The sequence below is a fragment of the Morus notabilis genome, unplaced genomic scaffold, assembly GCF_000414095.1.
Source record: "Morus notabilis unplaced genomic scaffold, ASM41409v2 Scaffold156, whole genome shotgun sequence".
Lineage (NCBI taxonomy): Eukaryota > Viridiplantae > Streptophyta > Magnoliopsida > Rosales > Moraceae > Morus > Morus notabilis.
Window position 1 is genome coordinate 614,497 of NW_010361538.1, and position 21,720 is coordinate 636,216.

The window sequence follows — 21,720 nt, forward strand, 5'->3', positions numbered from 1 at the left end:
TTTGAATTTGCGTAGAATCATCAGCGAATTTGAATTTATTATAAATAAATTTGAGTCATAATTAAATTCACTTGATTAATAAATGTATTAGATTTGAGTTGATTTTTTAACACAAATTGACACAATTAAATATATGTGTTATTTATAAATTAACTACATATTATATGATATATTGAATACAAATAAATGAAGTTTAAAGTTCTTAGATAAATTTTACTTATTTTTTTTTTAAAAGAAAAGATAAATCGATTAAAGCTCACTAAATATCGGATTGAGTTTTCTTCTCAAAAGAAGAAAAAAGGTCTTCTATGGATAGATCACAAAAGTTTGTCGTATTATGATAGAAAAAAGGTCTTCTCAAAAGTTTGTCTTATATTTACCAAAATCATTTAGAAATTTATCCATTGGAGAAGTTTCTATGGATTGAAATGTACATGTTCTTTCTTACGATTCTTTTATTACACTACATACCTTTTGTGGTTCTTTCTTAGCATTCATTTATAAAATTATGCTATGCTTCATGCCTTTAGTGATAAAATATGTCAGGATTCCGAAAGAAGTTAATGAAAAAGATTAGAACTAAGATTTAAGACCATTTACAATATCTATGCAATTACAAAGAAAGAATAAGCACGTGCGAAGCACACGACGTTCAACTAGTTTTACCTAAAAGTAATAAAAACGTTCATGATATTTCCATTTAGGAAAAAGAAGTCTGGTTTTACAGTTTCACAATCAACCAATGGTCATAAAAATAAAAAATAAAAATAAAAAAAAAATAAAAAACTCTAGCATTGAACATCTGTTGAATTTTATAATGCCTTGCAATACAAGACATCATAACACACCAATCACAAACAGCCTTAGTTTTGAGGATTAAAATTCAGGGACAAGGTGAAAAGGTAACAAAAATTTGAGGGATCTTTTCAAAATTTGTATTATCCTCATCTCGCAAGAAACGACATGACTGATTTAAAAAGATAATAAACAAAGAGCAAAATTAAACAATAGTATACAGTTGAAAAGAGATGTTAGACATTGATTAACAAGAAAATGAAAAACCAAAGTAAAATAAGCCTCTTTATGATCACCCCAGGCGATAGTATCATCTTCCAAATGTTGTAAATATAAGAGTTTAAACAAAATATCATAAAGCAATTCATTGATTAAAAAAAATGTGACATAGATTGTTAACACACCATCCCATATAACAACACACTCTTCCTCACAGCCCCAAAAAAGTCTGCAATTTCTCTCGAATCAAACCCTCAAAAAGTCGCTTAAACAACAATCTTGCCTGAGTATGTTGACTTAAGAAATAGAGTCTCCGTTTATTCCACCGATTTGAGTTTAAAATTAGAGTTTTATTATAGTAAAAAACTCTCAGAAACAATCATATCTAACTTTTTTACTACAGTAGAAAACTCTCACATAAAATCATATTTCAACTCGAATTAAAAACTCAAATAAGCGAACTAAACGGGCCAAAATTTTTTACTTCAAGATATTTCTCTGTTGACAAGAGTTCTTCTCGACGTTCCTCAGCAAGCTTTTCACTCGCAGGAGCATCACAGTATTTATGTTGCTTCGCTCTCAAGTTAGATGCAATGTGTTCGTTAATTTTCATGATGGGATCATATTCTTCCATGCTTCATGTTGGGTTCCTGCATTAACAGAGAAAAAGAGGCTAACGAAAAAGCACAATCATTGAGAAAGTGGAAGAACTTCACAAATCACAACGTAGCAAGTGTTGAATTTAAACTTTTAGTTTCAATATGGTTGGAAGTCCCACATCGACTGAGGATCGGTTGTAATTGGTCTCTTGACTTTTTATAAATAGAGTTTTAAATGATTTCAATTTTCAGAATGAAAGAATGACCAAAATCCCTAAAAATACTCACCTTCCGTTTTGCTTTTCACAACATAAATGCTAGAGAAATGTCTCTTTGTAACAAAGCCTAATTTGCGCCTAGAATATGTTTGGTTGTATATGTTTGGAAGTAAATTTTTGGAAGAATTAACAATATTAACAAAAGCCATAATGATCATCACGAGACAAGTGCATCCTATTTGGAATTGGCTCAAAGGAGGCTCGCCTCGCCTACGTAGATATTATGAGAATAAGAAGACCCTATGAAAACAAAGAGACCTCCGTTGACAAATTTGATGAATTTGGGCAAAATCTAAATCTCATTAATTTGTTAATTACAATGCCTAGTAATCGAAAGGTGTTTTCAAATAAATTTTTACTTATATACATTAAGGTAGTTACAAAATTACAATGTAGATTGGTGTGTAGTATTTTAATAATGTATTTCCTAATTATTTCTGACAGATGACTCCTAAAGAGGCTTTTAAGGACTTTAGCCACAGGTTTCATGGAATCCGACCCAGTAAAAAGAAATAAGAAAAGCGATTGAAGCAATATCAACGGGAGTTGAAGATGAAGAGCAATCTCATCTACTGTGGAGCTGATGGAAAAATAATAACTTGGATTTCATGTTCTTGTTCTTCATGTTTTTTAAATGTGGACGTATAGGATTGTAAATGAATATTAAACTACAAGGTCTTGATCCCTATGTAGGCAGCTCATCCCTTATAAATGAGTCCAGCCCCTTTTTATTACAAATTTTATTTTTTTATTTTTTTTTATTTTTTTATTTTTGTAAAAACATTGTGTTTTGTTACCATAACAAACAAAATGTGAAGAGGTCGAAGTAAAACGCTGTGGGAATTGGAAAAGGAGAATTTGAGTCATCTCTTTCTAAATGACATGTTGCTTTTTTGTTTTTTATTGAACGACAAGTCGCTTTTACACAAATCGAAAGCAAATGGTTGCTGGCGTTGTTTGCATCACTACACGTACTTCTTATTTAAGAATCGACGGCTGCTTTTAAAACTCATTTTTAAATAATTTTATTTTTTATATAAAAATAAAAATAAAAATAAAAATAAAAATTATTTTTAAAAATGTATTTAATAATTTTATTACAATATTATTTTTAGTATAAATTTTTTTTAATATCTCTTTCTGCTTGAAAAAAGAAAAAACAGAAATAAAAATAAAGATTACATTTAAAATTAATTTTAAAATAATTTTATTTTTTATATGAAATTAAAAATGAAAACGTTTTTAATTTAAGAAAGAAATTATTTTTAAAAATACGTTTAATAATTTTATTAAAAGATTATTTTTAATATAAAAAAAATTAAAACTCTATTTAGTTATATATTTTTAAAAATATCTAATAGTACTTTAGTTATAATAATAACTAAGATCTTATTTACTATATTTTCTTATAACAAATATAATGGAGAGGACATTTTAATAATTTTATAATAGTTCTAAATCTGATTTTAAGACCTAAACATGGAGGCACATCCCATTATGTTCAGATCATGACCCACCCCTATCGATGGGTGGCTGGGGGTCTACACAGGTGACTCCGAATCGGACTATCACGATTCCGGTCGCGAAGGAGGCGGTCAAGAATTGAAGACTGCAGATCGGAGGAAGATCAGAGGAGGCGGTCCAGATCGGAGGAAGCTCGTCGGAAGAGAAGAAGAAGATTGTGCATTGGTGGAGGAGGAGGAAATCGTGCGGCGGAGGAGGAAATCATGGGCGGAGATGGGTTCCGAGCTTTTTGTCGTCATCGTGGGTCAGCCGGAGGTTCTCGTCGCCGTTGGTGGTTCTCATCGTCGTCGGTGGGCTCTTGAGCTTTTCATCCTCGTGGGCCCGCAGGAATTCACCGCCACAAGGACGGGAACCGTACGACGCGACGGCGACAAATTCACCGGAGAGAGAGACGACGGGGCTGTAGTTGGTGGATCCTTGAGGCGTTAGCCTGGTGATGACGATTTCAAAAATAAAAACAAAAACAACTCCAAACACAAATTTCTTCAAATTAGAGAGAGAATCCGCTCTCCACAATCTGTAAATTCCTTTCATAGATCTACATTTTCAAAAACCCATGTCTCAATTTCTCATAAAAACGATTCTTAATGGATGTCGTACTGTAAGAATTTCACCGACAAGAACCAGTAATCTGGGTTTTCTGCCAGACCCCAATGTTCTTCTTCTCAGATGGATGTCAAGCACTTCGAATCAACAATCTTTTACGTGTTAATTTTGATACTCCTGATAATCCAGACAAAGTTATTAACGGTTTCAAAGGTTACGGTTTCACTCATACCCAAATATCATCACTCGTTAGAATATTCCCTGCGCACTCACATCGAAAACTGAGAAAACTGTTTTGCCGAAGTTGGAGTTTTTGAAATCCAAAGGCCTTTCTGGAACTGAAATGGCCAAAATGCAATCTTCATACCCTACCCTTTTTGAAATCTAGCCTAACTAAGAAGATTATACCCGCATATGATTTCTTTAGGGGTTTTCTTCATTCTGATGAGAAAGCCATTGCAGCTGTCAGAAGGTACCCAGACATTCTTACAAGAAATGTTGAGAAAAATGTTGTACCTAACAGCAATATTTTGCGAGAGTATTGAGTGCCGGACTTCAATACAGCCGCATGGTTCCATTACCAGCCTAAAGCCTTCGTAGTAAGTTCAGATAATCTAAGGAAGATTGTGGAGAAAGCGAAGGAAATGGGATTTGATGCTTCGCAGTTCAAGTTTGTCGCCGCGGTGTTTTCATTTCGGGCAATGAGCAGATCAAAGTGGGAAAGTAGGGTCAGCGCATATGAGAAGTGGGGTTGGTCTGAAGAAGATGTTTTGAACGCCTTTCAAAGACATCCTTGGTGTATGTTGATATCTGAAGAGAAGATTAACTCGGGCATGGAGCCCTTGTATTATTGCCAAGCGCCCAGTACTCCTTTCATTGAGCTTGAAGAAGAGACTAATACCAAGGTTTTCGGTTTTTCAAGTTTTACTCTCAAAAGGTTTGGTGAAGAAGGAGGTTGGCTTAAGTGCATTGCTGGAAACTCCAGAAAATAAGTTCCTGCGAATGTTTGTCACCCCTTATGAGGAGGAAGCTCCGGAGCTCTTGAAGTTATACAAGGAAAAATTAAATCTTTCAAATGGACCACGGGTTGATAACTGATAAGGTATGACAAATAAGTTGCGAATTTTGAGAGGTAAAGAAGCTTTTGACAATGTCCTTAATACCAGCTGCATTGCCGTTTATGTGGAAGACAGAGGAGTATTGTATGTAACTGCAGAAAAGTATTGAATGATTATTCTATATTGTAAAGTTATGAGAGCTTTTGACATGCTCATATTTATGAGCTTGATTGCCGTTTACCGTTTAAAGTGCAGATCAACAACTTTCAGCTGCTCTGGTTAAGTACTTTTCAGCTTTGAACTTCCTTGCGTTGATGTCCAAGGCCGGAGCTTTTGATCGCAATTAATGTTAAAATCGATCTCTTAGTCTTAGGAATACAGAAAGAAGAATGTTTGTAATGGAGAGGTAGAAATGTTGAACGAATAATTCTATCAAATGGTATTGTCCTTTAGCTTGATTTTGTGGCAATCGATTTTTATTTTTAATCTGCCCGCCAAAACTCAAATTCAGTTCGGCTAACTTGAGTTTAATCCACGAAACGAACGCACCCGAAAACTTTTCAGCGTTGTACTTACCTTTGCCTTGAGATTCAAGGCTGGAGCTCTTCTTTTGAATACTATGCAAAATGGTAGTTTCAGAAACAGGGCGAAAAAACCATAAAATATCATGAACACAAAAAAAAAAAAAAAAAAAAAAAAAAAAAAAAAAAAAAACTAGGACAAATCATGTACTTTTCCTCCAACAATTTACAATACTTGGATATGTCAACGAAGAGCTCATCTCACAAATACGACATCAACACAGACCTTTGTTGTCAATGTAAGTAATCTGTTTCTTGCGAAAGGCAAGGTGCATAATAAACGACACGTCCTTCAGTCCTTCAGTGATGCAAACAGTGTCATTAGTTAATTTTCATTTGTGTAAAAGTGACTTGTCGTTTACTTAAAAGAAGAAACGACATGTCATTTAAACTTACAATAAATAAAAAGAATGAAAAATGAACATAACAAAAAAAGGGTTGTATTGTATTAACGGATACGGCGTATCGTTTAGGCCGGACATGCAAACGACATGTTGTCAAGAGCCAAGCAAAATGACTATTGACTGCATTGCAATATGAAGTACGAGACAATTATTTAAAAAAAAAAAAAAAATTGTAGTACGAGACCAAAGAGTCACAGTCACCTGTTAAACCCTAATTTTTGGTACTCCTCTTGTATCCTTCCTTGTTCGTCTCCAAAACTCAAGATTTCTTTGGAAAAAAAAAATCATCTCCCTTTTTTTTTTTTCTCTGTTTTCCTTTCCCGTAGGGGTTTCGGTATTTATAGATTTTCATTTTTTCTTTCAAAACTTATCCCTAGAATTCTTTTTCACGTCAACTCCTTTTCTTAATATGAAATTCTTTTCATTCTTCAGCGCAATTAGAATCTCCCACATAACTTTAATTCTCTTCTTTTATTAAGCGTTGTCATTCTTGGTAAATCTAAACGACATCATTTTTTCGTCTAAATTCAATTCTCATCCCCACAGTAAGAGAATAAAAATTTATGTCATCTTTTCATGATTTACCGAAGGATCATGTTATACATGTAATTGAGGCCTTGATTTCTAATGTTTATTATTAGAAAGGTACAGTACTTTTTTTGTTTCTCCAAAGTCACTATTATTTATCATTTTATTCAACAATTCCTCTTGATAAGATCCATGCTATGGTAATTCTCAAGTGGTTGGAGCTAATCCATAACACACTACAACATTCTTATTCTTTAATATCACAAATTAATGACGAAAAATAACTTTGAAAACCACAAAACTGTCTCTTACAAGAAAGACAACATTTAAGGAAAGATAATAATTTCGATAAGCATAGCTAGACTGACATCTTGTAGAAATAACATGCATTTAGAACCTATAGCAAAAGGAAATCTTTAAGAGTGACAATGTGACACGAAACCAGAAAATTATTTTTAAGATGTATTTATCATATTTCTATACAAAAACTAAAAGATTAAGAAAGAATCTCATCCCAAAATAATATGGTAATAATCTTGTTTAAACAGTAAATCCTGAGAAGTCGTATGCTTCGTTCTATAATCACAAGCCTTCCAGCGTTTTTTTTTTTTTTTTTGTTTAGCAAAACATGAAATGTATTATATCATAGTCCCACATGGGAGAGAAGAAAAGGTTTCTATACAAAGATGTTTATAAATTATTTCACTCTCTATTTAGCTTTTCATTAATGAAAAGAATAGTAATTACAAATGTCATTTTTAAAATAAAAATCATCAAAATAGGAAGAAAAAAATCAGTGACTACTTCGTTGGAAATGTAAATGGGTAGTCTATCGGTGGGTGTTGGTACATTTTTCATATTGTAGTTAGAACTTCACAAATGGGATGTATGTGTAAATCAATGATTGGACTAATTTTATCGTCATGCATGACAGACATACGGTGATTCAACTTCACGATGTTTTTAGCATGGTTGATGTGGTTGCTAGTTCGGGGAGGGGTGACAGGCGCCTCTTCCTCCTAATGCCGGGATGGCGCGATTACCGGCAAAGTAGGGGGCTTCAGGTGGGTTCGGTGCTGGCGATTCACACTATACAGCAAATCTATGAATTCTTCGTTGGCATTGAACATCAAGGAAATGAACATCAATGAATTCTTCGTTGCCAGAAACATGTCACTCACATGATATGATCATCCAAAAAGTTTGTTTGCATGCTTATGCTTGTTAGAACTATCTTGCCTATGTACATTTTTTGAATGGTTAAATGACAACTCAGAGTTTGTTGAGAAATTGTGCAATATGGTATCATATTTCTTTTCATTATTAGAAACTGATGGCAGAAAGTGTCACACAATTTAAGTAACATTTTTTCTTTTCTTCACTCAGTCAAAATGAAAATTTACAAAGTACAAAGTTTCATAGAGTGGAATAATTCCTCTAATTAAGTTGGGAGTGAAAGTTCTCAAATTAATTTGGTGTTGAAAGTTCTAAACTTTTTCAAGGTTCTTTTAAAATCCAAAATAGCTGGCCAATATTCATTTTGAGGAGTTAGATTTTAGAACTTGCATGCAAGTTTTTGATGGAAAAGATATTTGAAAAGAGAGAGATGACGGATAAAATTGAAAACGACGGCAAATTCAATTACAGAGAGAATTGGCTCTCAACAATCTTTAAATTCCTTTCATGGGTCTACAATTTTAAAAACCCATGTCTCAATTTCTCTTGAAAACGATTCTTTCTGGATGTCGTGCTGTAAGAACTTCATCACCAACCAGTAATCAGGGTTCTCTGCGAGACCCAAATGTTGTTCTTCTCAGATGGATGTCAAGCAGTTCGAATCAACAATCTTTTACGGTCTCTTACCTAGTAAGTTCACTTGGGTATTCTTCACAAACTGCTTTGTCTGTTTCCAAGTATGTTAATTTCGATACTCCTGATAAGGCAGACAAAGTCATAAAGTCTTTCAAGGATTATGGATTCACTGACACCCAAATATCACGTCTGGTAAGAACTTATCCCACGGTGCTCCTATTTAATGCTGAGAGAAAAATTTTGCCAACATTACAATTTTTTGAATCCAAAGGCATTTCCGGCCCTGAAATAGCTAAAATGGTAACTGCATTCCCTACTGTTTTGGGAAGTAGCTTAGCTAATCGGATATTGCCCTCATATGATTACATGAGAAATCTGATTCAATCTGATGATAAGCCCATTATAGCTGTTAAAAATTATCCTGATGTTCTTGTACACAACGTTGAGAAATATGTGTCGCCTAACGTTGATATTTTGCGTGAACATGGAGCTTCCGAATCTAATATAGCTACAATAATGCGGCATTGGCCTAGATCTTTCATTGTGACTCCTTATTCCTTCCGAAAGGTTGTGGAGAAAGTGGTGGAAATGGGGTTTGATGCTTCAAAGGTAAACTTTGTTATCGCAGTGAAAGTAAGTAGGTCATTAAGTGAATCAACATGGGAAAGGAAGGTTGATGCTTATAAGAAATGGGGTTGGTCTGATGAAGATGTTTTGAATGCCTTCAAGAGAAATCCATTGGTGCATGTTGCTATCTGAAGATAAGATTAACGCGGGTATGGATTTATTTATCAACAAAATGGGTTCGAGCCCTTGTATTATTGCCAAGCGCCCGGTAATCCTTTCATTGAGCTTGAACAAGAGACTAATACCAAGGTTTTCAGTTTTTCAAGTTTTACTCTCAAAAGGTTTGGTGAAGAAGGAGGTTAGCTTATGTGCATTGCTGGAAACTCCAGAAAAGAAGTTCCTGCAAACGATTGTCATGCCTTATAAGGAGGAAGCTCCGGAGCTCTTGAAGTTATATGAGGAAAAAGTAAATCTTTCAAATGGACCACTTGTCGATAAGGTATGAGAAATATGTTGCAAACTGTGAGGGGTAATGAAATTTTTGACGCTGACCAGAGTACGAGCTGCATTGAAGTTTATGTGGAAAATCAAGTTTCATTTAATCTCATTGAAAACTTCAAGCTTTTAACTCCCCGTTGAGAGAGAGAGAGAGAGAGACTGAGAGAGAGTATTATACGTAACTGTAGAAATGTTGAGTGAACAGTTGTATTGAATGATTAGTCTACATATTTTTTAAGGTTTATTAAGGTGTGCCAACTTTTGACATGCTCATATTATGTGCTTGATTGCTGTTTTAACTGCAGGTCAAGTTTTAGTTGACAACTTTTCAGCTCCGAAATTTATTAAGTGTCCTTGGTGACGCTATCTGAAGATAAGCTTATGGCATCTATGGATTTCTTCATCAACTAAATGGGTTGGAGGCCTTGCCTTATTGCTGAAAGGCCGGTAGTCCTTACACTGAGCTTGAAAAGCAGAATGGTCCCGAGGTGTTTGGTTTTGCAAATTTTGTTGTCAAAATGTTTGGTGGAGAGGGAGCCTAGCTCGAATACATTATTGTTAGGTCCAGAAATGAAGTTCCGCAGAGGTTTGTTGCGCTGTTTAAGGTGGAAATTCCCAAGTTGTTGAAGTTGTACAAGGATTAAATGGATCTATGAAAACGACTATAGAGCTTGATGGTTGGTGTAAGGTCCGAGAACTAAACGGCAGATTAGTTTTCAGGTTTATATCATTGGTTAATTTTTCCCTTATCAAGTAAGTTGATCTAACTGAGAACTTTTCTCTGCTCACTTCCCTTGTGTTGCAACTCAAGAGCAGCGTTTCTGTTTGCAATTTATGTGTAAATCAATCTGTAGTCTTTCCTACTGCATGATCTTGCTTTGAAATGCAAGCCTGTTGAGGCATTTTCCAAATATGTATTTACATATATGTCGGTCCCGTTTATTTTACTGATTCGAGTTTAAAATTTGAATTTTACTACAATAAAAAGTTTTCAGAAACAATCACATCTAACTTTTTTACTACAGTAAAAAACTCTCACATAAAATTACATCTCAACTCAAATTAAAGACTCGAATCAATAAACTAAACGGGCTCATAATGTACTCAAGCACTCAGTTGAGAAAGTAAGAAGTGTTAAGAGCCTAATACTCAACAGTGAAAAGGACCTATATATATATTTGTATCCCTTTCTTTCATTTTTTTTTTATTTTTCTATCATTAAAAAAGAGAGAAATATAAATATTGACTTTATTGTTGGTGTTCTTCAATGTCGTCTTTTTATTGCACCTTGATGAAAATGCAATTATCCAAAGAGCCAAAAGTTATATAGCTTCATGTTCATGACCTTTAACTTGATTATATTGGCAATTGGGTTACATTATACATATATTAAAGGAAAGTACGAGATTTATTGTTCATGCTACAATATAATGAACAGTATCTTTTTATTTTAGTCTTATTTTTTTCTTTTGATGAATTTTTTATTCTCGTTATGTCCTTTTGAATGTATATTTACCGTTTTGCCGTTTGTTTACTACACATGTTTTCAGCTGGCATTTTCATCTATTTCTTATGGAAATTCTTTTAAAATAAAATTTACGTGCTGAGGGACAAGTGAGACACGTGGTGTGAATGTGTTGTTTGTGAAGTTGGTTTTCTAATGAACGTGGGGTTCACTTATTTGTTTTCACGTGCATTGTAGTACTTAGGAAAAAAAAAAATTTCCCTGTTCATTGTGGAGGCCAGCTGTGATCCAGAGAGAGAGAGCAGAGAAAAAAAACCCTGACATTTACGTCTATTTGTAGCGGAATTTTTTTTTTAAATTTTTTTCTCCTTTACAAATAGGGTTAATACAAGATTGTATTATGTTACTTCTCTTATTCTTTTCTATGTTTTATCCTCTTTTTTCTTCTGAAAGCTATTGCTTTATGTGCTCTCTCTTATATTATTTTCCTCTCTTTTTCTCCATCTTATGTGCATAAATATGGATTTTTTTTATAATTTTCTTCTTCTTTCTTTTGCTCTTAAGCGTTGCGAGCCTATTTATTTTTTCACTGAGTCTTCTGTTTGTTTCTTTTTTTTTTCTTTTAGGTTTTTTTGGGTGCTGCTGGTTTGTTCTCTTACCCTTTCATGTTTGTTTACCACGCATGTTCTTCGCTGGTATTCACGTCTATTTGTAGCGGAATTTTTTTTAAAAGAAATATTTCCTTTATAGATAGGGTTAGATCTGAATTAAGAAGAGGCTGTATTCTGTTGCTTCTCTTATTCGTTTCTATTGCCTAAAGTTTATCCTCTTTCTTTAGAAAGCTCTTGCTTTATGTGTTCCCTCTTTCATTCTTTACTCATTTAGTTTCTATTTTATTCTGTAATGATATTATTTATTTTTGGATATGCTATTTCGTTCTCTATTCGCTGATTTTTTTTCCTTCTCTGAATATTTGAGTTTTTTTCTTCTTTGACTTCATTTTTAAAAAATATTACGTATTTAATTTTGAGTTAATTTTTTTATTATTTATATACATTTATTTTTTTCATTTTCTAATTTTTTCCATGATTTAAGTTTTCTTTTTCTAAAATATTTTATTTTAAGAGGGCTTCTTTTCTTTGGGGTTTCCTTTAATCTTTTTTTAAGAATTTTCCTTCCTACATTTTTTTTCTATTTTCTGTAAAAATGTTTCCCTCATTTTTTATTTCTGATTTCTTATTATTTTTTTTGTTGGATATGTTATCTTCAGTTTTCTTATGTATTAATGAGGCAGGTTTATACTATTTTAGTATATGTATTAGTCTCTTGCTTTGTGTCTTCCCTCTTCCATCCTCTACTAATTTGGTTCCTCTTTTCTTCTGTAATTATATTGGCCTTGTTCAGCTGACTCATTTTTGAGTGAAAAACTCAAAAAAATGTAACTCGAGTTACAACTTTATTCGAGTTTATGTTCTTTTAAGTTTGAACTCGAGTTTAGAATTAAAACTCGAGTTCAAGTTTTCCCTTCAACTCGAGTTAAGAAACTCGAACTCAAGTTAATGAACATTATTTTTTCTATTCTTAAAAATGCTATAACTTTTTCGTTTTAATTCTGATTGAGATGCTTTTTTTTCTATGCGTTGACAATGAAAAGACGAATAAAACTAGACCTATATACCCTATTAAAATTTTTCATCAGCATTGAGTTTTTATTAAAATATTATCTAAATACAAATTCAAGTTTTGACTTACTCAAACACAAACTCAAAAAAGATTTTTATCTCAAACCATAACTCAAATGTACACAACCAAATACAAACTCAAGTTACAACTTCAACTCAAGTTATAACTCAAACTCAATTCAAAATCTACACTCAAGTTACGTAACTCAAAAACATCAAAAGAACAAGCCCATTGTTTCTTTCTTGGTTATGCTATTTCATTTTCTGTTCGTTTGTTTGTTTTTTCTCCGAATATTTGAGTTTTCTTTTCTCTTTGACTTCATTTTTAGAAAAATAATACGTATTTAATTTTGAGCTAATTTTTTTTATTATTTGTATACAATTATTTTTTCATTTCTTAATTTTTTTTATTATTTGTATACATTTATTTTTTATTTTTTTTTCATTTCTTAACATTCCTATCTTACAGTTAAAGAAGACAACACAATGGATCTTATAGGCGTTATTATTTTATAATTTATATATATCTATATGTACATATAAATATATGTTGGCTTCTAATATTGCACGTGTATATATTGTTAATATGTTTGTAATAATATAAAATTTTTTATGTAATACAACATTATATACTACAATAACGCTATAAAAATTTTTATGTGATATAATATTATATACTGCAGCAACGCGTGAAATTCATGCTCATTTAATCTAAACTGAATGAAAACATTTCTTAGTTTTGGAGACGAAGAATGAAGAAGTAAGGAGGTACGAAAAATTAGGGTTTAACAAAGTGACACTTGTTGGCCTCGTACGACATATTGAAATGTGTTATGTGTAGTTAATTTTTTGTTGGCTCTTGATGACAAAAGACCGTTTCTGAATGATTCCTAAACGACATGCCGTATCTGTTAACAACAAAACAATCTTTTTTTATTAAATAAGAAAACAATATTTTGTTGCGACCTTCTCCGGTACGTCAATGTATCGCTATGTTAAGTTTATTATTCGTCAGATTTGTATAAAATTACGTAAAAATTAAAAAATATGCAGATTTAACGGTTAAAAAAACTTAATTTACCGGTACGTTAGACGTACAAAAGAATTTCCTTTTTTTTGTTTCAATGTTGATTTTTATTTTCACTTTTTTACTTGTCACAGAGGACTTTTTTTCTTTTATTTTCAAATTTCAATTGTTCCTCAAAAACAAAAACAAAAAACAAAAAACAAAAACAAAATAACATGTCAATTGTTATAGGGAATTTTTAATAATTTTTTGTGCTCTTTTTGGCCGATTTAGTATTTTCGTATTTTCCTGTTGGGTTCTGTTTTATATCATAACATCTTTTCTTACGCCCTGTTCTAATATTTTCAAATGTTACACAATAACATATAAATCCCAAATGTTAGTAGTTATAGTAGAAAAATTAAATAAATATAATAATATAAAAATAAGTAACAGTAAATTTTGGAGCTGAGGATGACAATAATTCCGATGTGGGTTTTTAACTAAATACAACTAAGTGTGATCTTTTTATTCTTGAAATCAAACACATGCTAAGAAAAGGATTTTCTTAATAATTAGTAAATCCTAATTCACTTTCATATCTATAGCTTTTTAAATTAATTCAAGGGTTTATGAACACTTGGATTTGAAAAAATGCCTACTTTTTTTTATTTACAAAGATCTCTACTATCCTGTAGACAAAGACTTTTATATTATCGTATAATGAAAAAAGAAAATAAATTAGTAAACATCATAATAGGCAAGAAACAGAAACAAAATCTTAAAATAAATCAATTACAAATTAAAACACATGAAAGTCAACGTCCGTATACAAAGATTTTAATATGCATTTAATCAGAAGCCAAAAAATATGCATTTAATAAAATGTAAGGCCCGTTTATTTTATCAATTTGAATTTTATTACAGTAAAAAGTTCTTAAAAACAGTCATATCTAATTTTTTTGTTACAATAAAAAATTTTCACATAAAATCACATCTCAACTCGAATTAAAAACTCGAATTAATTAACTAAACAGACCCTAAATGTTTCAAGCGAAGGAAAACTTTCTTTATTGCAAACAAAAAAAAAGGGAACCCCACGGAAGGTTTTTAAAAACCGATGGCTCTTTCAAATTAACAAAAAAAAAAAAAAAAAAAAAAAAAAGTTTAAAAAAAAAAAAAAAAAAAAAAAAAAAAAGCTTATGAAAATGAATAACAAATTTAAATTAGAGTATATATGATACAAGAATATATATTTTCACTATTTTAACAATGTAATCATTATCAAACATAATATATAACAAATTATTATGAGACAGAACGTACGATACAAAAGAATATGAAAAAACTTTTCATTAGTTTAATCGGGATATCATTGAGAAACACACTAAAAAAACAATGCAATATGTATCAAACAGTTAAAATACATGAAAACATAAACACATGCGAAATTGTTTCATTAATGCAATGATCCAAAAATTACGAAAAAATAAATATAAAATATGAATGAGTTAGACTAAAAATGAATATAAAATTTGACTCTTTTAAAGACTATTTATCAATATTACCTAAAAATAAATGGTTTGTGATAGTGGATGGCCTGATGGCATGCAGTGTGGTTGTTCTGTGAGAGTAATGACAACGTGAACTCAGACTCATCTTTTCATAAATTATTTTAAAAAAATAAATTGCTAATACTATTTTTGGTAGGTGTTGTTTTAATGTTTATTCTAATATTTACTCATTAATAGAAATTATTATTTTAACCACAAGAATTTAATCCGACGATTGTAATAAATTAAATAGTTAATCAAAAAAATTAATGATAATTAATAAAATTAAATTCTTATTAGGCCGCATTATCAAATTTTTATATTTAGATATGACTGCTGATAAAAACACGATTATTGAAAGCTTATCCATATATATAGCCGAAACAAATAAAATGATTTTACTTCATAAATATCAAAGGAAAAAAAGATATTTCTTGATAATTAAGTCCTCGTTCACTTCACCGATTTGAGTTTTCAGTTTTAAGTTTCTATAGTAAAAAGCTCTCAGAAAATGTCACATCTAACTTTTTCTGTTACAGTGAAAATCTCTCAGAAAATGTCATATCTTAACTCAAATTGAAAACTCGAATCTGCGAAGTGAACGATACCTAAGTAATCCTAGTCTAACTGGATTTTGTAATTCGAGCCTAATTACAAGAGCAGTACTCTCTATGTATTGACCTTGGATGAAATTGGGCGAGAGGTGAGTGCAATTTTATCTTCTCATCTCCTTCGAATTTTGTGCTTTGCTTTCATTTCATACTCAACTTACAAGGGAAAAAAGATTGCATCTGCCTTATTATTAATTTGTCACCTAGGACACCTATTTATCAAATGGTGTTTTAGACTTTAGTATTGATGTACTTTAAGTTGCCAATTGAGATTAGCTCAAATTGTCTTTAGTGTGTGTAGTAGATGTGTGAGTTGTTTTCGATGTTCTTGTAGGATAAAAAATTTTAAACCTTAAGCTGGGCATTATATAGGGCCCACACGCTATAAATAACGATATTTATGGGTTCTTCTTTTGCATTTTTGAGTTAGGCATTCTTGAGTGAAGATCTTAAGTTGAGTTTGAGTTATAACTTGAGTTGAAGTTGTAACTTGAGTTTGTGTTCAGTTATGTACATTTGAGTTATGGTTTGAGATAAGAATATTTTTGAGTTTGTGTTTGAGTGAGTCAAAATTTGAATTTGTATTTAGCCAGTATTTTAATAAAAACTCAATGGTAATGAAAAATTTTAATAGGGTATATGGGTGAAGTTTTATTCATTTTTTCGTTGTCAGCGCATAGCAAAAAAATCATCTCAATCAAGATTAAAACGAAAATATTATAACATTTTTAAGAATATAAAAAATATTGTTCATTAATTTGAGTTTGAGTTTCTGAACTCGAGTTGAAAGGAAAACTTAAACTCGAGTTTTAGTTTCAAACTCGAGTTCAAACTTAAAAGAACAGAAACTTGAATAAAGTTGTAAATCAAGTTGCCTTTTTTTGAGTTTTTAAGACTGCCGAACACACTCTGGCCTCGTTCATTTCGCCGATTCGAGTTTTGCTACAGTAAAAAGCTCTCAGAAACAGTCACATCTAACTTTTTTGCTACAGTAAAAAGCTCTCACACAAAATCACATCTCAACTCGAATTACAAACTCGAATCAGCAAAGTAAACGGAAGAGATAATTTTACCGTAACCGTCAAATCAAACGAAAGTTGTCCTAACTATCACATTGGACGAAGGTTCTCTTGGGGGTAGACGCGTTCAATTGGGTAGAGCGCAATTGAGATTAGCTCAAATTGTCTTTTAGTGTAGTGGACGTGTGAGTTGTTTTCGATGTATTAACAGAAACCAAAAAAAAAAAAAAAAAAGGGACTCGTTTGACAGTCATGGCATTATCAATGACTTTTTATTACTCAAAAATTGCTAATGCATTTTACATAACAAATCTGTGTATCAAATAAGAGGAAAAACTAGAAAGCAGATTCAAAACATAGAGAAAACTTATAGAATTTTTAATGATGGAAGCATCTCTAGCTACCACTAAGTTCAATTCAATCACAATATATAGTAACCAATGGTGAGTTTGCAGCCTCTTTTGTTATATGCAAGAACTATGAAGTCCAAGCTCTCTTTGAAAAGAAAGAAGAAAAAAAAAAAAGATTATTGTAGTTCTTTATTGAGCGTAAAACAACTAATGTTTCACAGTATTATGATCCATGCTCAAAATTCAATCCGTCAATCTATTCAACATCGAAATTCTCATAGAAATAGTTAGTCACAACGGTTATCTTCTATAAGCTAATAATAAAATTAAATTTCAATTAAAAGTATAGGTTGCAAATTAGTCATTCAACAGTACTGTTCACTCAACATTTTCACCTCTACACTACAAATATTCTTTTCGCTGAAGCTGAAAGGTTCTCAACTAGATCAAATAAAACTTCATCTGCACCAAACTGCAATGATCTCATAATACATGAGCATGTCAAAAGGGGTCTTACCTCTCACTATTTGCAAGTACATACTTCTCCTACCTTATCAACCGGTGGTTCATTAGAAAGATCCAATTTTTTCTTGTACAACTTCAACAGCTCCGGAGCTTCCTCCTCATAAGGCACCACGAACTTCTGTAAGAACTTCTTCTCTGAAACAACCAATAACGCATGAAAGCTAACCTCCTTCTTCACCAAACCTTTTGACAACAAAAATTGAAAAACCGAACACCTCGGGACTACTCTCTTCTTCAAGCTCAGTCCAAAGAGTGCTGGACATTTAACCAAGAGGCAAGGCCTCCAACCCATTTGGTTGATGAAGAAATCCATAGATGCCATAATCTTATCTTTAGATACTATCATGCACCAAGGACTGCATTGGAAGGCTTTCAAAACATCTTCCTCAGACCAACCCCACTTCTTATACGCATCAACCTTACTTTCCCACACCGATTCACTCATTGACAGAAATGCCCTCACCGCCACAACAAAGTTTAACTTCGATGCATCAAACCCCATTTCCACCACTTTCTCCACAATCCCTCTAAAGCGATCTAAACTAATTGTGAAAGCACTGGGCTGGTAGACGAACAATGTTGCAATATTTGAGTCAGGCGCTCCATATTCTCGCAAAATATTGATGTTAGGTACAACACATTTCTCAACATCTTGTACAAGAATGTTTGGAAACCTTTTGGCAGCTGCAATGGTCTTCTCATTAGATTGAAACAAATTGCTAATGAAATCATATGTGGGTATAATCTGTTTAGTTAAACTACGTCTCAAAAGGTTAGGATATACAGATAGCTTTTTGGCCATTTCAGGGCCAGAAAAACCTTTGGATTTCAAAAACTCCAACTTGGGCAAAATAGTTTTCTCAGTATCCGATAAGAGTACTTTTGGGAATATTCTAACGAGGGATGAGATTTGGGTCTGAGTGAAACCATAAACCTTGAAAACCTCAACGACTTTGTCTGGTTTATCAGGACTATCAAAATTAACATAGTTGGAAGCTGATAAAGCAGCTTGTGGGGAGAACCCAAGTGAGTTTACGAGATACGACACTGTAAAAGATTGTTGATTTGAACTACTTGAGAAAAATCTTAGAGGAAAAAAATCTGGGTTTTGAAGAAAACCCGGAATACAAGTTGGTGACAAAGTTCTTACATAACAACTTCCAAATAGAATGGTTTTGCGGAGAAAATTAGACATGGGATTTGGAAACGAAGAGGTATGAAATGAACTTACAAATTGTTGAGAGCCAATTGTCTCTGCCACTGAGAAAATCTTGGCTTCGGTGAGGAAGTGGGAGGGAACGATTCTAAGGTAAAACCCTAAATCGGAAACGGAAAGGTTCAAGCTTCTTACCAGACTCGTCCTTAACCTCGAGATGTCGTTCTCGTCTATACAATAAATGACATGGCGTTCATTTTCTTTTGTCAAGGACGACATGTCGTTGAGGATGTTGCTTTTTTCATTCTAAACGACGTTGTGAATTGACTAAAACGATATGTTCATTTCACATTAGAGATGATATGAAAATGTTGTGTGCATTTGGAATTAGTTTTAAAATGTTTTTATTTTTTATATAAAAATAAAAATAAAAATAATTTTATTTTTATTTTTGAATTATTTCTAAAAATACGTTTGGTAGTTTTATTTAGAGATTGAAAAATTTTAAAAAAAAAAATTGAAACTGCGTTTGGTTATTTCATTTTTAAAAACACGTAATAGTATTTAATATATTAAATAAATAATAATTGAATCTCAAATAAAAACACTAATAATTAATAAAATATGAAAATTACAATCTTAGTTTAAATTATTGTCGCCGATACGAATCCCACATTTGATTAGCTAGATGATCCCTAAAATTAACCATGTAATTACGTTGTTGCCGACCACCCGTTTCAGATGTTTCTGCTTCTTGTGCATCCATACCATGTTGTTGTCCCTGCTGCCCTTCTTGTTCTCCCTCAATATCTTCTACGGGCAAATCGACCTCATATTATCTAAGTAGATGATCATCTCGCGCGTGCATCTTAATTAAATTGTAGATCACACAACAAGCTATTGGTATAACATTTTGTCTTGACATCCAATAATTGGTCATATGCCTAAGAATTTTAAACCTTGCTTTCAAGACCCCAAAGCACCTCTCTATGCAATTACGCAGTGAAGAGTGATAATAATTAAATAACTCTTGTGGTCCCGTTGGTTGGCCACCCTTTCTAAACTGTTGAATATGGTACCTCTGACCACAAAATGGTGCCAAAAAGCCTTGCGTGTTGCTGTAATCAGAATCCACGTAATAATGGGGGGGGGGGGGGGGCAAGAATGGGTCATTTGGATCTCTCATAGTCTCAGTTAACACTCTGAAATCAGCAGTTGATCATTCCCATCGGGTATTGACATAAGTGAATAACATATCAAAACTACACGCCGTTATTACATTTTGAGTACACAAATGTCTTCTTCCTCTGTAGACTGTCTGTTGATGTGCAGGTGGGACAACCATCATATGTGTACCGTCTATTGCACCAATACAATCCTATTAAAATACATAAGGCGTGAGTTATGATTAATTTAAAATTATTTGTCATATTAGTAGTTTATGAGCATAGTCAGATTGTACCTTAAATCATGGCCAGTACTTAGGGTTGTGTTGAATCTCTGGGGGGACAATGTTCATATTTGGTAGTTTTATAACTTGAGGTGCTAACGCAGACAATGCGGTAAGCATATTATCAAAATGCCGGTGTATTGTCTCTCCAGAATGACAAAATCTATCTTGCATATCTCTATTGCAATCTGAGTGAGTAACTGTTCTTAAGAACATCATTAGAGATTCTTCTGCTAAAATACTTGAAGAAGGCAGTAGGTTGCGGCCTCGAATTAACTGAACAATTGCTTCAAACGTGTCTCGATGCATATGACACATTTCAAATAAATTTTCGGGATGTCCATGTAATTGTTCTAAAACATATTCTCGTCCTGTTAACGCAGAATTACGACGAGGTTGCCTAGTTCGTCTGTTTCCAATCGACATCAACAATTAGATATAATGTTGTGGTTGTGCATCATCATCTGATGACTGGAGAAAGTCAACAGCTCTGGCATCATTCTCACTATCTGAATCCATATTAACCTAAAAAATGAACAAGACTGGAACTAATCAAACATCCATATAACATTAACTAATCAAACGAAGTACTCCAATGTAATTCAATCCGACTAGAAACAAATAACAAAGTCTAACAAACACAAGTCCGAGAGGAAAATCTGTTGTACATGCTCAACAATACTTTAAAAAAAAACATACGTCCGAGAGGAAACAAATAAAGAAAACAACACAATGATCATTTAAACTACAGGCTTCGAATCCATGAAAGATGACGATGAGCGGGCATTTTCACAAACATCCTCCTAAGGGAAATGTCAACAGCCAACTTGTGCGCTGCCTTATTATACGCATTGTCGTCTAAATACTCCTTATACCCATTCAGCAAATCCAGACAGGTTTCAATACTTATAGTTGGATCCTCTTTCTGAGCCTCAACTAATGTCATAGTACGGGCTTGCCTATCAGCTAAATATTACTGAAACAAATCAACCTTTTGAACAGATGTCTCACTACGTAGGGTAGCACTCTTTGCCAAAGCCTCTATAGCCACGTCAATTGCAGTATTGTTCTTGCCCTTCTTCTTGGATCGAGCAGTAGGACCCTGAGACCGTCTATTTCTATTGTCTTCTGCACCGGACTTCATCCGAGTCCCCTATACCCTCCTCCTCCTCTTCCGGTTGTGTGGCAGCCCTTTTCGCCGCAATATACTTAGTTGTACTAACGTATCCCATACATATATTAAAGCAGGGGAAAAAATGATATAACATCATAAAAAAGAAGAAAAAATAAATATTTTCTACAATATACTTAGTTGTACTAACGTATCCCATACATATATTAAATCTGTGTACAGAAAAAATAAATGCTTCATATTACATTATAAAATGAGTAGATATCATAAATAAATGAAGAAAAATTTAAAAAAACATAAGATTATATATAAATTTTTGCTTCAGGTTATATTCATTTATTGTCAAGAACATATACCATGAG

General features: G+C 32.6%; 2 protein-coding genes and 1 pseudogene across 2 annotated transcripts; 2 read left to right on the plus strand and 1 right to left on the minus strand.

Annotated features, from left to right (window-relative positions):
* The first annotated feature begins 4,068 nt into the window (after positions 1-4,068).
* Positions 4,069-5,059, plus strand: LOC112091971 (annotated as a pseudogene).
* A 3,180-nt stretch (positions 5,060-8,239) lies between these two features.
* Positions 8,240-9,103, plus strand: LOC112091972 (transcription termination factor MTERF6, chloroplastic/mitochondrial-like). The gene has a single exon (XM_024166897.1). It carries the CDS (start codon positions 8,240-8,242, stop codon positions 9,101-9,103), a length of 864 nt encoding a protein of 287 aa, XP_024022665.1.
* Positions 9,104-17,618: 8,515 nt separating this feature from the next.
* LOC112091973 (transcription termination factor MTERF15, mitochondrial-like) lies at positions 17,619-19,055 on the minus strand. The gene has a single exon (XM_024166898.1). The coding sequence runs from the start codon at positions 19,053-19,055 to the stop codon at positions 17,619-17,621; it is 1,437 nt and encodes a 478-aa protein (XP_024022666.1).
* Positions 19,056-21,720: the final 2,665 nt, after the last annotated feature.